This window comes from Argopecten irradians, chromosome 10 (genome assembly GCF_041381155.1).
Source record: "Argopecten irradians isolate NY chromosome 10, Ai_NY, whole genome shotgun sequence".
Classification (NCBI taxonomy): Eukaryota; Metazoa; Mollusca; class Bivalvia; order Pectinida; family Pectinidae; genus Argopecten; species Argopecten irradians.
This window is the reverse complement of record NC_091143.1, coordinates 41,459,968-41,477,509: the sequence shown is the minus strand read 5'-3', so window position 1 is coordinate 41,477,509 and position 17,542 is coordinate 41,459,968. Positions and strand designations below refer to the sequence as shown.

At 33.3% G+C, this 17,542-nt stretch overlaps 1 protein-coding gene across 1 annotated transcript; it reads left to right on the top strand.

Annotated features, from left to right (window-relative positions):
• The first annotated feature begins 144 nt into the window (after positions 1–144).
• LOC138332710 (atrial natriuretic peptide receptor 1-like) lies at positions 145–14,108 on the top strand. Its single transcript, XM_069280701.1, has 11 exons — positions 145–326; positions 5,486–5,595; positions 6,858–7,220; positions 7,652–7,845; positions 9,632–9,745; positions 10,207–10,342; positions 11,277–11,407; positions 11,929–12,037; positions 12,753–12,834; positions 13,290–13,389; positions 13,839–14,108. The coding sequence occupies exons 1-11, from the start codon at positions 145–147 to the stop codon at positions 14,106–14,108; spliced, it is 1,791 nt and encodes a 596-aa protein (XP_069136802.1).
• The last annotated feature ends 3,434 nt before the right edge of the window (positions 14,109–17,542 follow it).

Sequence of the window (17,542 nt, the reverse complement as noted above, 5' to 3'; positions counted from 1 at the left end):
TCATTTCAAGAAAAGAAACGGAAGGATTACATCGCAAATACATTTTGTATATTTGAAATGAAATGCCATTTTAATTACAAACCTATGCTTGAAATTTTCATGTCCGAATAATTATTTCTGGTTTTTATATTGATTTTGCTCAAGATGTGGATTACTTTACTTGTGCTCACGTTACCCATGGGTATATGTGTTGGCGCGGAGTTCAAATTAGGTATGTTAAGTCCGTTCAAACATCCCCGTCTGGGGTGGACGAACAATGCAGCGGCTGCGACCATTGCCATAGAAACGGCCCAATCAGAAGGGATATTGTCGGATCACAATATAAGGTAAGACCACGTAGCCTGCTTAGTGTAGCTTAAGCCAGATTGGAATTATATAGATTTCCATTTCAACGCCAATGTCATCAGGTCAGCAAAATTCTGTTTTGTCAGCTCCAAAAGAGGATTTCAAGGTTTATATTGAAAAAGGTTGTTTGATGAAGAGCTGATGCAGCTTTAATAGTATGATGTACGGTTTAAAATATTTGCATATTACTTTTGTGTTGTGTTTTCTAGAGTAGTCTTCTTGTTGATTTAGTGTTCACTACCTTTTCGAAACGGCTTTTAAATTTAAAAATGGGAAAGTAAAACAAGATTGATAATTTGGTAGAGTACGTAGAACACGTTAAAAGCTTAACGCCAACACTACAATTATCATGACCTATAGAACAATTTAATTAGATTAAATACTAAATTTTTATTTTCATAACGCGGGTCTTCTTTTATTTCCCGCCATCATCCTGTAGCTAATTAATCGCGGCGCGTTATATAATTAGTTGACTATCACTGCTCTAGACGGCAACACAGCGAAATGAATCTTCAGTTGCTTGGTGTTATTACATCATCTTAGGCAATGTTGTTACATCATTTTAGGCTATCGATTTACATTTCCGGAGGTGATTATTGTTTTTAAAGACTTTAATTTTTTGTTTTGGAAAGGTATTGGGCCTTTAACGGAAAAACCAACCTTGAATAAGAAGTTGATATTTGCGACAACTGTTGCCTATGTGGCTCGACCATAGTCATTTACCTTCATGCTAACCTCATTACCGACAATGATGTATATATCTCCATCGATTTGTCATAAATCTCTCTAATGATGACTGAATATACATATATTGAAGTGATAATGTGATAGCTAATGATGTATGGCGAGGGATTCCGTAGAAAACCACCAATATGTGACTCGTGATGTTACCTTCTTTAAATTATAGTGATCTGAGCAAACGGACATGCTATTTATTATGACTTTTCAGATTTCCATGCATGATATTTCACGACATATCATATCAATTCGTTATCTGTCGTTGCAGTTATGAATGTATGTAAAGTGTTTTTTAATCTATAGTTTCTATACAAAGACAAATATTGAATTTTTTCCAATTCCATGCTTTGTTCACCCTAGAATATTTCATTTTATTTTTATAATTGCTCGTGTGATTGTGAGTTCATATGAAGTTAACGTTTTGTTAGTGTTCTGACAATGACCAATACATTAACATGTTTTGGAGTATATATTTCCTTCTCGATTGAGTTTAACCGAGACCATTTTAATTATACCATATTTGCATAATACGTAACTACAAATGCAAGCTAGGTTTTATCATCATCATTTGATATGACAAATGAATGAATGCATTTTGCAACACTTTTTCTCTATCGATTTAATATCCTTCTGATATTTCGTTCTTTCCAGGCATATATTTCATTCCCATTCTTTTATTTTTCGATTGTCAGTGTATGAAATGTTTTTTTCATTAGAGCATCGACAATGCAAACCTCACATGTATTCCCATGGCCATACTATGTCTCCTGATGTGTACTCTGTGACAATGTGATGTATTTTTCGATTGTCAGTGTATGAGATGTTTTTTTCATTAGAGCATCGACAATGTAAACCTCACATGTATTCCCATGGCCATACTTTATCCCCTGATGTGACAATGTGATGTATTTTCTTTAAGGTTGACTTTTTTCATTGTTTACACACGGTGACAACTAATCTATACAGCTTTTCCATGCCGTGCACGCAGACTTGCCGGAGGCACGTGTTGAAGACAAACGAATGACAAATTAGTTCAAAGCACATGGCATAGTAGTTAAAACGCGTAACAAATATTCCTTTTTGCATATTAAAGAGTTATCTCCCTTTCGAGTGAGGCAAAACTGACGTCGTTTTTCTGAAAATATAACTTTACACCCATAAAAACAATCAATACCTACCCGCAAGGACAGAGTACTCATAACTTGCTAATACAGAATAATTTCAATTGAATTAATCAGACAAGGTTAATAAGAAATCGATGTGTATGCTTTTGTAAAGTCGAATCTGGTCAAACAAGCGTTCCTTGTACATGCTATAATATATATATATATATAGTGGCATGGTATATACATATATAGTGGCATGGTTATTTGGTGACGAAAATATGTACCAAACACTGTGGACTTTCTAAATTGCATCTTCGTTAGCCAAGGCTTCTGATTACTTACACTCCGTGATCAGAAGTCTTGGCTGGCGAAGATGACTAAATTGGAACGTACAATTTGTTGCATATCTTACAAATATTAACAAGCAACACAACAAACTACGACCCAACAGTATATAATACCTAAGGCCAGGCCTGATGCATACACACTTTTCATCAATTTGGTTATGTTCAAGTACACCTCAGAAGTGATATATAGGTATACCAAATATCACAGGGTCTAAAACCTTAACATAAAACACACTAAAACCTTAACATAAAACACACTAAAACCTTAACATAAAACACACTAAACCTTAACATAAAACACACTAAAACCTTAACATAAAACACACTAAAACCTTAACATAAAACACACTAAAACCTTAACATAAAACACTAAACCTACTAAAACCTAAAACCTACCATAAAACACACTAAAACCTTAACCTATAAACACACTAAAACCTTACCATAAAACACACTAAAACCTTAACATAATACACACTAAAACCTTACATAAAACACATAAAACCATAACTAAACCTTAACATAAAACACACTAAAACCTTAACATAAAACACACTAAAACCTTAACATAAAACACACTAAAACCTTACATAAAACACACTAAAACCTTACCATAAAACACACTAAAACCTTAACATAAAACACACTAAAACCTTAACATAAAACACACTAAAACCTTAACATAAAACACACTAAAACCTTAACATAAAACACACTAAAACCTTAACATAAAACACACTAAAACCTTAACATAAAACACACTAAACCTAATATAAACACACTAAAACCTTAACATAAAACACACTAAAACCTTAACATAAAACACACTAAAACCTTAACATAAAACACACTAAAACCTTAACATAAAACACACTAAAACCTTACCATAAAACACACTAAAACCTTAACATAAAACACACTAAAACCTTACATAACACACTAAAACACACTAAAACCTTACATAAAACACACTAAAACCTTAACATAAAACACACTAAAACCTTAACATAAAACACACTAAAACCTTAACATAAAACACACACTAAAACCTTAACATAAAACACACTAAAACCTTAACATAAAACACACACTAAAACCTTAACATAAAACACACTAAAACCTTACATAAAACACACTAAAACCTTACCATAAAACACACTAAAACCTTAACATAAAACACACTAAAACCTTAACATAAAACACACTAAAACCTTAACATAAAACACACTAAAACCTTAACATAAAACACACTAAAACCTTAACATAAAACACACTAAAACCTTAACATAAAACACACTAAAACCTTAACATAAAACACACTAAAACCTTAACATAAAACACACTAAAACCTTAACATAAAACACACTAAAACCTTAACATAAAACACACTAAAACCTTAACATAAAACACACTAAAACCTTAACATAAAACACACTAAAACCTTAACATAAAACACACTAAAACCTTAACATAAAACACACTAAAAAACCTTAACATAAAACACACTAAAACCTTAACATAAAACACACTAAACCTTAACATAAAACACACTAAAACCTTAACATAAAACACACTAAAACCTTAACATAAAACACACTAAAACCTTAACATAAAACACACTAAAACCTTAACATAAAACACACTAAAACCTTAACATAAAACACACTAAAACCTTAACATAAAACACACTAAAACCTTAACATAAAACACACTAAACCTTAACATAAAACACACTAAAACCTTAACATAAAACACACTAAAACCTTAACATAAAACACACTAAAACCTTAACATAAAACACACTAAAACCTTAACATAAAACACACTAAAACCTTAACATAAAACACACTAAAACCTTAACATAAAACACACTAAAACCTTAACATAAAACACACTAAAACCTTAACATAAAACACACTAAAACCTTAACATAAAACACACTAAAACCTTAACATAAAACACACTAAAACCTTAACATAAAACACACTAAAACCTTAACATAAAACACACTAAAACCTTAACATAAAACACACTAAACCTTAACATAAAACACACTAAAACCTTAACATAAAACACACTAAAACCTTAACATAAAACACACTAAAACCTTAACATAAAACACACTAAAACCATAACATAAAAAACACTAAAACCATAACATAAAACACACTAAAACCTTAACATAAAACACACTAAAACCTAATAAACCTACTAAAACCTAAATAAATAAAACACACAAAAACCTTAACATAAAATACACTAAAACCTTAACATAAAAAACACTAAAACCATAACATAAAACACACTAAAACCTTAACATGAAACACACTAAGACCTTAACATAAAACACACTAAAACGTTTCTTTTTGAGGCGATGGTGCAAATGGTATATATCGCTGTTTTCTATCCCTTTCGTGACGTCATGTACGTGTTTTTTTATTATTTCAGTGTCGTTTGGCGGGACGACAAATGCAGTGGCCTAGGTGGTGCTGGTAACAAGCACCCCTCTCGTGACGTCATGCACGTGATTTTTTTTTTTTATTTCAGTGTCGTTTGGCGGGACGACAAATGCAGTGGCCTAGGTGGTGCTGGTAACAAGCACCCCTCTCGTGACGTCATGCACGTGATTTTTTTTTCTTCGGTGTCGTTTGGCGGGTCGACAAATGTAGTGGCCTAGGTGGCGCTGGTAACAAGCACCCCTCTCGTGACGTCATGCACGTGATTTTTTTAATTTCAGTGTCGTTTGGCGGGACGACAAATGCAGTGGCCTAGGTGGCGCTGGTAACAAGCACCCCTCTCGTGACGTCATGCACGTGATTTTTTTTTTAAATTTAATTTGGTTTTTTCTTCAGTGTCGTTTGGCGGGACGACAAATGCAGTGGCCTAGGTGGTGCTGGTAACAAGCACCCCTCTCGTGACGTCATGTACGTGATTTTTTTTAAATTTCAGTGTCGTTTGGCGGGACGACAAATGCAGTGGCCTAGGTGGTGCTGGTAACGCCGTGCTGTTGCGTGATGTTGACGATGTGGATGTTTACATTGGACCCCCATGTTCTAGCTGTAAGTTGGAACAGAAACACTTTGACATTAAAAAACATTGAAATTCCATTTGGTGATTCCTTGATAGCGTACATGACATGACATGAGATCAAAGTGAGATTGAATAAATATCTGATGGTAAAACTGTTCAGTAGTTTCCCGGACATTAACTTGTCCGTACCTAATGACTTGCAATTATCGCTGATTGAACATTACGAGTTTCTTCTTCCTGTGTACGTACATAGTAAAGGTGCTATTTTAGCGTCCTCCGTACTCTCACTATTACTCATTTAACCTTCTATAATCAGCATGAAGTATTCTCTATTTCATCATTGCGTAAATCTGCTTTGAGATACCAGATGCGCTAATTAAGATCATTACGTCTAACTATTGACGTTTTTGGTTCACCGATATTGCATTTCATTTTTTTTCTTTAAAAATTCAAATAAATTTTAAATGTATTTATAATTGTACTAATGTTTACAAAACATTGAAGAGCTAATTGAATTTTAATGTATAGGTTTCATTTCAGTTTAATGTATATGTACTGCATATAGATATAAATGTATAATTATGATAAAGATAATTGATATTTATGGACTAGATCGATCAAATGTTTTATTATCTCACAATATACACATTTCTAAATTAATGAAATTAAAGCATATATGATAAATCCATGGCATGGATATACTTACATTAAACCATTTTATTTTGGCTTATATAATATTTTGCGTATTCGTGATTTACGAAACATTTCTCTCTCAAAAAAACCGCGAAAAATGTTGATGTTGTAAAAAATAAAATAAAAGATCTGACAGCATTGATGGCATCTGATTTGTGTTTAAAGTGAAAGTTTTAACTTCAGAATACTTTACGCTTAATGAATATAAATACCATTAATACACAGAAAGCGAAGAACATATTTACAGTCAAACATGCATAAAGACTAGCCGAGACAAAGAACAATGGTCTTACAACAATCTGATCACACCTGGTTGTATTTGTTCGTTTGTAAGCATATTAAATTGGTCTTATTAAACAGGTAGTCTTTATACAAAGGTGGGTGCTATCACAGGTTTGACCGCAGTAAAAGGGACGAAAGCACGTGTACCAAGTCTGCTTTTGTGAATTATAACTGGCATATAGATGACATGTCCTGCAAGAAACTGTCATTAAATACCTATGCGACCATATACATGTATGTCCGTGATACAATTTTGCTTAATCATCAACGATTCAATTCAATTACTATAAAAGTAAATGTTCATTTCTCGTTTTAGCTACAGAACCTGTTGGGCTTTTAGCATCCTTCTGGAATTTCCCAATTCTTTCTCAGGCTTCTTCAGATCCTATTCTCGCGGACAAAAGCGTGTTTAAAACACTCGTTCGGCTAGGACCTCCATTTAACAAGCTTGGGAATGCAATGGCAGAATTCTTTCATTATTTCAAATGGAAAAGAGTTGTGATTATTTCCAGACGAAAGGTAGACAATAAAAAGGTATTTTGTGACTATTCGTCACGTTCGTACGAGACATCGTTTCGCACGAACAACATCACCATTGCCGACATGATCACCATTGACGACGACATTCCGGAACCGGAAATAGATGAATTGTTAGTACGGTTACAACAAAGGGGAAGGAGTAAGTTGACAAAACTTATATGCATGTATTGTTAGATTGAAGGTTTGTTAATGATAAAAGAAATGGTTTCAATGATGAATGAAAAAAATGCAAATACAAATAAATAAAATATTGTCTAAAAAATACAACAGATATTAAAAATAAAATATACATTTTTACTTTTCCTTGCGTCATTTATAGTGGTCAGTAAAATGACAATGATTACGACTCATGCGATTAATTTTCATCTAATCGAAATGCCTTTTTCATTACAGGCAGTGATCATTTTACCTTTTACATAAGTCAAAGCGGAAAAGTGAAAACAAATCGAGTCATAATGAATGTAAAAATCATTTAAAGTGTTAAACAATATCAATGACAATGAACAAAATAACCACTCAACCATAGCGTTCACGTTTCACTTCAAAGTGGTTGCTTTTTATGTCTTACAGTTGTGATTCTGTGCACGGAGAATTTGGAGGACAAGCGGCGTATATTAGTACAAGCGTACCAGAAAGGTATGATGAATGGCGAGTATGTTTACATCACCCCAGATCATCTCCCTCCGTCAGACGTCGAGGCACCCTGGGTACGTGGGGATGGTTTAGACTCCCAGGCCAAGGAAGCCTTCAAGTCCGTGTTTCAGGTAAGTCACCTTGTCATCATACGACTTACCTACTTGTTTAATCCTTGATTATCAATACCCAATACCACCACATCGTGGGTTCGGAGCTTTAGAACTGATGCGGTGCATGCGTACTAGTACTGGCTGTATGTTTCTTGTGCTGTAACCTGCCTTTACACCAACCTTAGAAATAGATATAGAACTCAAATGGCTATAACTATACAACAACAACCATTCACATTGAAAATCTTTTTAATAAATTGATAATTAATAAAATAAAGAAAAGATTAGTTATAAAACATTTTTATCAGAACATCATCAGTTTTATCCATATCTATTACCAAATCTCTCCTTTTGGATATACATAATTGGTTGCGTTGCATTTTCTCTACGTATTGACACAATTATAAGACTCGAGTGATATATACATGAATGTACGTAGAACCAATACTAGACTTGATTAATAATGATACCTGATGGCGGCCAGTAAGTGCCTTCATGGCTTCAATGATTACGATTTCAATCGGAATCCGTTCTTCATTAATGGATTCGTCCTTTCATATTTAACACTTTCAAAATTAGGTAAGGTTCTATTTGAATGGATGTCGAAGCCATAGCTTGCGTCACTTGACATACCAGCAGCACATTCCTCGTTTTAGAAGAACGCCTTTACATATTAGAAGCACTAAGTCATTTACTGACGTCATATCGCTTGGTGAACGAAGCGATTAATGACAATGATGAGATATCATAAACTTTTCACGAGTCCTCATTAGCTATAGTTAGAGAAAAATGTATCTTTAATTGACATGATTGATGGGTTAACGAACGAGGATTTTTTGTTTTCTTTCTTTATTGGAGATATCGTCAATTGTAAATATAAATATTTATCACTAACTACCTATAAGCCTCTGTAATTCTTATGTAAAATGCGAACAATCCTTACCTCGATCGCAAACATGGATTGAAAAATTAAATGGAAATTCGTATCTATGAATATGATGAAGATGGTGATTCGCGATCATCATAAATTTGCGAAAGAGAAGCGCACGCAAAAAAGTTGGTTTATAGGAGATCCGTTGCTAATTGGATATAATTGATAAACGACACTGCCGGTTGCTTGGCCCATTTTCATTGTTGAAATGAAATTTGATAAAATTTATATTTAATAATAAAGTAGTGGGATAGAACCTCCATTTCCATGTCGGCGCGGTACACATCTTTGACGTCACCATTTAAAAAGACATCGATCATTAAATGTCCGTAAACCCTGTTCTAATTCGTAGTGCTCATCTCCATAACGATTAATATTTTATTTTCTAAACGGCCTTATATGGGCATAAGAACATTTCGCAATCTTTTGTCTACATTGTAGGACTCATTTATTTGACCTAAAGTATAATCAAATGTATAAATCCATACTAAAGACGCCACATCGCCGACGAATGGTAATTGTTATCTACTAAAAACAGGAACAGATGAAAAAGTATTTCTTCTTCAGTAACAAAAGTTATTAACTTTACACTATTGAAAAGATTGTGCTTCTCATTTTACTTTAATATCAAATTATCTAAATGATTCATTGCATCCCGAAAACATCCATTGACACAATAGCCTTTATTGGATGAGGGTAGTGATTGCACAGACAACAACAGAAAAACAAATTATTTCATACGTATTTGTGAGTTCACTAGACATATATATACGATCAAACTATCAATTATTGTCCTAATGGTAAATATTATGAGTGATCTTTAATGTATGTGGTTCTAGTTTTGTGTTTATAAATGTTTTATCTATTTAACAGATCACTGTATCTGATATGGGAAGTGAACAGGTTGAACAATTCCGCAATAATGTATCAATTAAAATGGCGGACCCTCCGTGGGACTATAATGATACGCTTGTGTCGGGGATTAGGGTAAGTCCTTATTACATAAACAACAAGATCAAAACAATTTGAATATGAGCGAAAAAAAAAGATATCGAGAGTAACAGAACACATCCATGAGTTATGAGCGTCATCATCTTCATATTTCATACCAGAAATCGATGCAAATACATCCTTTTATTAAAATATTGAAAATATAATAGGCAAAGACACAGTCATTTATATTTAAGAAGACACTTTAAATTACACTTTATACTAATGCTGAATTCTGCATCATATTATGGCAAAGAAGTCACACTTTGCAAATAAGTGCAATTATATATTAATATAAGTATCAATATTAATAATATTTTATCCTACTTATATCTCAGCCTTTGTTTAACAAGTAAACAGCATATTTAAGCCGATGACGACAAAATATGCAGAGCATAATTCTTGTCTATCTTAATCCATGGATACGTATGAAAAGTATTAAAGTTTTATTTGAACAGGGCTCGGAATATTCGCCATTTCTTCACGACGTTGTGTACCTTTATATGCTGATACTGAATGAGACCGTCACGGAGGGTGGGGACCATCGTAATGGAACACTTGTTTTCAACAAGGCCAAAGGCAAGACGTTCAGAGGTAAATATTACATCCCCCCCCAAAAAAAAAAGAAAAAAAGAAAAAAAGGGGGAAAAGAAAAAGAAAATCCATTTTTTATGTTTCTATTTACTGTAAAACAACTTATTTCGCGTGTTTTTTGTTTTTGTTTGTGTCGAACTAATTTTCCAAGAGAATTTAATTCCGTGATGTAGACTCTTATGATTCTACGTTACTTGCGTTAAATCCATTTCGCGGTGATTTTTTTCTGCGATATTCTATCTCCCAAGTAATACAAGATTAAGTATTGCACGTGAAATTCGGTTTGTAACAGTATTGCAAACAGACATCCTGCAAGGAGATAATACTAAAGAAAACATTTTAAATGCTTGATAATAGAATTGATAATTCAGTGGGGTTTTTAGAAAACATTTATACAAAATCTTTTGAAACATTAACGATATTGTTTAAAATATAAATCGTAACTCAATTCGTAAACATATTCTCCTAAATTTAGAATCTGATTATTGATTTTTCATGGATCATAATGATCATTTTGTTAGTTTGATTTTAGTTATTTTAACCCGATGCATCCTCAATACTCCAGGGGTTACAATCACTGAGGGTATATCCATCTCTTAACTATCTCATAATTAAACTGGAAGCAAGAGAACAGAACCGTAAGTTTAGTCATTTGATATACATCACAAGAGTGGTATAACGATAAACAGTGGTTGACTGTGTCGCTTTAAATTTGGGCGTCGCTCTCTCTATAGTCTTCAAAGGAAATCTTCGCAGGCCTGTGATTGGTTCAGATGTTTTTATTTGAACTGCCTTCAGGATTATTATAAGATAGTTCAAGGGTAAATATAACGTCAGTGATAATAACCCCTGGAATATCGAGGATGTCTTCGACGATTCCTTCAATTATGTTCAGCAAAAATGAGTTTATTGTAATTTCTTTTTTTTAATGAAGGTATCACAGGAAATGTGAAAGTAGATTCCAATGGAGACCGAGAACCCGATTATTGGATATGGTATATGACAGACACTCAATCTCAGTTTGAAGTGGTCATCGAGGCTCAAATGACCAGCTCCGAGACGCAGGTATTCCTGCAAAAAATATTTTGATGGCAACTTATTATCGCGTTTCCCTGCCTCGCAACAACAATTTAATTTGTACGATATCACTTACCTTTACAGTTAAAACTCTATTGTACTAGTGGTTGAACCTTTTTGCGAGCATTCAATTTCGCGGATAATATTCTGCATTATTTGATTGAATGCGAAAAAACTTGGGTTTTATTACCTGTGAGTTACATTTAACTGCTAAATACAAATGATCTCATTCAATCTTATTTGATAAGGAGTTACTGTACAACACTTTTATAACGTTGTTGGTTCGTTATAACCGTGTTTTAACGTACTTTCCGTATATGATTCCAGGAGGATAGTGCCAGTATAGATCCTACGTTACGGAACTGATTTATACAGGCCTTTGCCTGATATCCCATCCTTTTCACTGTCCCACCAATACATATGTTTCAATAAAATGTGTTTAGATGAAATAGCCAAACATCATGTTAATGCTTTATCAAAGATGATTTTACATAAACTATTCCTTGTAGAAAATCCGTGTATTAAGGACCATTACCTGGAATACAAAAGACGGTCTGCCTCCAAGAGATACTCCACTTTGTGGGTTTTTCGGGGAATTGTGTCCTAAGTCGACCACAGGTAAGGATACAATTAACAAAATATGAAAAATTGATTCTCCTCGAACAACAACAACAACAATAAGAAAACAAATCTTGAGATAATACGAAGGTTGTTATTTATGTGGTCTCTACACGATTGCAATATTGCAAAATGGATCTTTATACAGTCTAACAGTGTTCGGATGGTCGCGGATACGTTTGTTATATACTGAACAAGACACGATGTCGCTCGCGTTTCTGCTCTAATTTGTATTCATACGTCAATTGAATATTACTTGCAACTTCTCAGCTGCGCTAAGCAAACATGCGTAACGGTAAGGAAGATTTAAAATTGTCAAATACTAGTTCTCCAGAAGGAGAATATATATATAATTCAAACAGTGTGAATGCCTCTTTTTCAGAAACATTTATACTGTTTTGAAACTGGACTGATGTTAAGGATGATAAAATTATAATGGATGTGACCGTTTGTATTACCCCATAAATGTCTCTAGCAGTATAGGTATTTGACTGAAGTACGTCTATGAAATACCATGCAACCTTTAGTCACACTCTCTTACAATTTGCTAACCTCATGCACACAAATGTCTAGCATTATGCTTGACTGAAGTAGTGCTATGAAACATGCAACCTGGTATCAAAACACTTACAATTTTTACACGTCATGCATAATACTCGATACAATTGATTTCTACAATATCAAATGGTTATCTTGTTATCATTTTTATCTTTAGGATCGTCGGTCTATGTTATTTCTAGCGTCGTCGTTGTTTTTCTGGCAGTTGTCGGACTTTGTGTCGGATTATATTTATACAGGTAAATATTGCGATATATATCCTCAGTTCTACATTTCCATGATGTACATGTATTTTGTTAATGTAAAATAAGCGTTGCATCAGGCGTTTTCCTTTCTTTTTTGTTATTTAGAAAATTACAAGTTTATTTACATTAAAATTGAGATTTTAAACTTTTGCGACCTGGCTTAGGTTATGTATGATAATGATGACTTTTCAATATTTCGCGAATCAAATTTTAACGATGATAGTATTATCGTGCGAAATCACGAAACTATATTCCTGGCGAAAATTACCGTATTTACAGTAAATATGTTATTTGTTTTCCTTTGTCATTAAAATGAATGGTATATACTGTTATCCCAGCCGTCCCGTAGATTCGTATTGTTTGGAGACGATGGTAATTTTGTCTCATAGATTTTTGTGGTTTCTGGTCCGGAATGAAATAACTAAATTTTAGATCTATTTTTGCCACAGGCGGGCTCGGTATGAGAAGCAACTCGAACTTCAGCTTTGGAAAGTGAATTACGATGAGATCAGAGTGACGAAATCTCGAGCCATAGGCAGCATTAGTCAGGTAGGAATGGTTACTCCATTTTGCATTGCAAAATCATACTTTGATAGATCTATATTGAATAACACTGCTGTCCTTCTCTGAGAACACAATTTGTGAGATTTTTATTTCGAGTGAGAGTGTTTTTCGTGTGCCATTCATTAAAACATGATAGAGTAATGTGACTGATACGTGTATATAATTTATAAATCAATTCCACTTTTAGTCCCAAGTGTTACTTTAAAACAAGACTACATCCATCACTTTCAAACAAAAATTTGTTACAGGGATTAAATAAAATATTTACTTAACGGGACCATGACTTCGTATCAAACGATGACTCTTTATAGGTTATATGTTTCTTAAAGAAATATGAATGAAGAGGAGCTAAAACCAAGGATTTGAATTTACATCGTACTCCGTATGAAGCAGATTCATATAACAAAACTCACTTTCATAAATATATTTTTTAGCTGAGCCTGAACAACATCACATCCGTGAATGTGTTGACCAGTGGTCATCTGTCGGACTGTTCGGGTGGGCTGGACCAGCAAGTGTTCTCTATGATCGGCACCTACAAACACAACGTTGTCACCATTCGGTATCTTCAACACAAGAAAGGTATTAACCTTGACCGACAAGACCTAATGGAGCTCAAAGCAGTAAGTTTGCTTGTGTTAGTTGAAAATCAATATTGCGGCTCGATCCACTACGGACCTCATCACTACGATACATACCGGTAGTCGTTCCGCCTTGGTTATCTCAATTTTTATTCGAAATGGACATTATTGATATATGATCAAATTGAAAAAATCACATGTAAAAATAATTGAAAGCAGTCATTGTTAAATTCAAATCAAACTCCAGCTATAACATTCAACAATCGGAAATATATCTACGGCCATCCTGACTACCGTAGTACCGTAGTTGCCCAGCTTAGCAACCAACATCGTTTTAAATTTGATCACGAACATGTAAAAATAGACTTATTTTTGTAACTAAATAGATTGACTATTCAATCTCTATTTATCACATATATACATGAAAAATATTGGCCATATATATGAAATAATATTGGACATTCATTTTTATTTATGAAATATGTATATTTTTTAATTTAAAAACGTTTGACTTGCATACCATTGTTGACTAGTTTAACAAACATGATTTCCGTCGTTACACCTGTTTAGGAATAGATGTTTATTATTTGTAAAGTACACCACAAAATCCGGAGTGTACAGTGATAACATTATATAAACAGAAAAATTTGAGAATATCTCAAGAATATAAATCATATAAATAATGAAGCAGAAATCTGCACTTTAATTTCACGAACATTTGTCTCACTAACGCACTAGTACTCCTAATGTCACTATATGTACAGACTGGACCTTGTGCTTCAATATCGCGCTTTTTAATGACCGTTTCGCAGTTGTAATTTTGTAATATTTACCTTTTAGAATTGAACAGAACTTTAATGAACAAAAACCGTATATGTCTTATTTTGTCATGATATAAGCAAGTACATGTACTGTATTGGTTCCTGACAGTAAATGTATATACGCATCATTTCATGTTTTCTTGAAATAGATGACATTTGAAACAGAAATATTTTGCAATAATCTAATTCGAAATCTACAGTTTTTAATGACGTGATGGATACACGCGTTCATATACACAAACTGGGTATTATAAACTGATAGACAACACATTCTTTACTATGGGATGGTGCTAGCTTGTACAGTGGTCAGTGACGCAAACTCTTGAAACTTAACTGTTGACAACATTAAATACTTCGCTACTGGGGCTACCACCAAAACAAACCATGGACTTATACTAAAAAAACAATTATTAGAGGAAATATATGACAAAATGCACTTAAGGTCAATTAACTGAAATTCATCACCTTTCTTATTAGTTGCTATTTTGTTTACGACTCATCTTATAAAATCAATCCCTTCGTTTTCCTCATAAAAGGGCTTATTTTCATTATTTACATTTTTGTACTTCGTCTTCGGTTTTCTTTGCATAAGTACCCGGAACGCTCTTGGAATTGAATATTGGTCTTTTCTATTGATAATTTAACCTGAAATTGCGAATATGTAATGTCCATCTACATTAAGAAACCACTTAGTTCGTTTCTGTACTGACAACAGTTCCCGGAAGTCGATTCTATAAAATCATATCAGTTATCATTAGGACTACGATTACGGTCTATATAATCCATTGACGACTATGTATCTGCTTAATGACAAGTATGTCACTGGATATGCTTCTTGATACTTTATAACGGTAATTGCTAGTCAACAACGAGAATAAAGAATTTAATTTGACCTTCAACATTGATCGCACGTGCAAGGAGCACGTGCATAATATCAGATACTGACATTAATTCGGTGGTTGACACGAGTGACATTTAGACAATCTGTCCGTCCCTTTAATAAAATAAAAAAATAGCTTTATATGCAATTTCTCAGAGAAATATCGAGGGGGGAATTTAAGCTTATTACACGAAGGTCGCTTGATGGCGAAAATTTTCCCTGTGCGTAATATTTTGTGCATGTATGATCTTTGTGTAAAAAGTCTAAAAATTAATCTTTCGCCAAAATAACATCACCGTGAAAGATTAATGCATGTACATCGCGAAATTAAACAATCACAAAGATATCTATGTTTTCAGTATATCATTTATGCTCAAAGAGGGTGGCTATTTTTAGCAATACCGGATTTTCATTTCCGTTTATTTTTTCAGGAGTCTCTATCGTGTCATTGTCAAATCAAATTTGCGTTTAAGACCCACTACCTTTCCGGAACGAGTTTTTTTTTAATTTCCAAATGGAAATGTAAAACGGGAATGATAATTTTGTAGAGTCGTAAAAGTTATTAGCTTAACGTTAAAACTACAAGCATCATCAACTTCTGAATCATTTAATTGAAATATATTAAATATGGATTTCCATAACGCGGGACGTCATAAGTTTCTCGCCGTCGTCCTAATTGCCGCGTGTTAGTAAAATATCACAGACGGCAAAACATCGGAATACATCTTCACTAATATCATATATTTTGGAGAGAATCTTGCATTATTTGGTGTTGTAACCTCATCTTAAAAATAGACCATCAATATACATTTTCCTATGATATTGTTGTTTGTTGTTTTAAGAAACTTTCGGAAAGGTAGTGAGCCTTTAAACCATAGTCTTTATATTATGGCTAGAAGTTTAGTTTATCATTACAGATGTGGGATCTGAGACAAGAAAACGTAAATGCCTTTGTTGGCCTCTGTCTAGATGAGAGGGGACCATGCTTACTAACGGCGTACTGCAATAAGGGTAGTCTTCAGGTATGTTCAAAATACTATAATATGATGTTAACTACCTAAGCACAGTCCGCTTTCCCTGAAATGAGATTTTAGCTAATGTGATATAACATTAAATAAAGATCTAGAAGATGGATTCCAAAACAATCATGTTAAATTATAGTGGTGTATTTTATGTTATAGTGTTTCTTTATAAAATCTATAGAAAAATCGCGATTTTGTCAAATGATCCTGTTACGGCAATAGCTATTATGTACCAGTATGCCACCAAATAAGATAATGTTCTCAATTCTGGCAATGTTCCGTAAGATAGAAAAATATCCATTGGAAGTAATCAATTATATGATAAATGTACTTTTAAAACATTACACAGTCAAAATGTCATGTAATCATAGTATAAGATATAAAGATATAAAAAGGGCAACAGTAATTATTTTTCTATAATTAGAAATATTAATTATCAGTTTTATTTCAATATGTATGACATTATGTTGTATGCTTTATTTCAGGATATCATAGAAAACGAAGACATCAAATTGGACTCGATGTTCAAAGTGTCCCTTATTACAGACATAATAGCAGTAAGTCTTCTGAGGACATTATTGGGATTTTCATGTGTTATATTTTCTTATCGAGGAGTGAAAGACCTAAAGCCTTACCTACTTATTCTTTATGTACTGTAAACTACATGTAACTTGCTTTGCGCGTGATTAATCTCCAAGGCAATTATAAATCTCGAATATAAATAAAATAACCACGACAAAATAAAAGCTCAAATATATATGAGGATTTTAACAGTATATCGCGATAATAAATTGCTTCGAAAAAAGTCGTTATACTTGTAGATACGAAAACCTG

Coding starts and splice junctions, on each gene's coding strand:
- LOC138332710 (XM_069280701.1), top strand. CDS start 145: ATGTGGATTACTTTACTTGTGCTCACGTTACCCATGGGTATATGTGTT. Junction 7,221..7,651: donor GTTACAACAAAGGGGAAGGA/GTAAGTTGACAA, acceptor TATGTCTTACAG/TTGTGATTCTGTGCACGGAG. Junction 7,846..9,631: donor CCTTCAAGTCCGTGTTTCAG/GTAAGTCACCTT, acceptor TCTATTTAACAG/ATCACTGTATCTGATATGGG.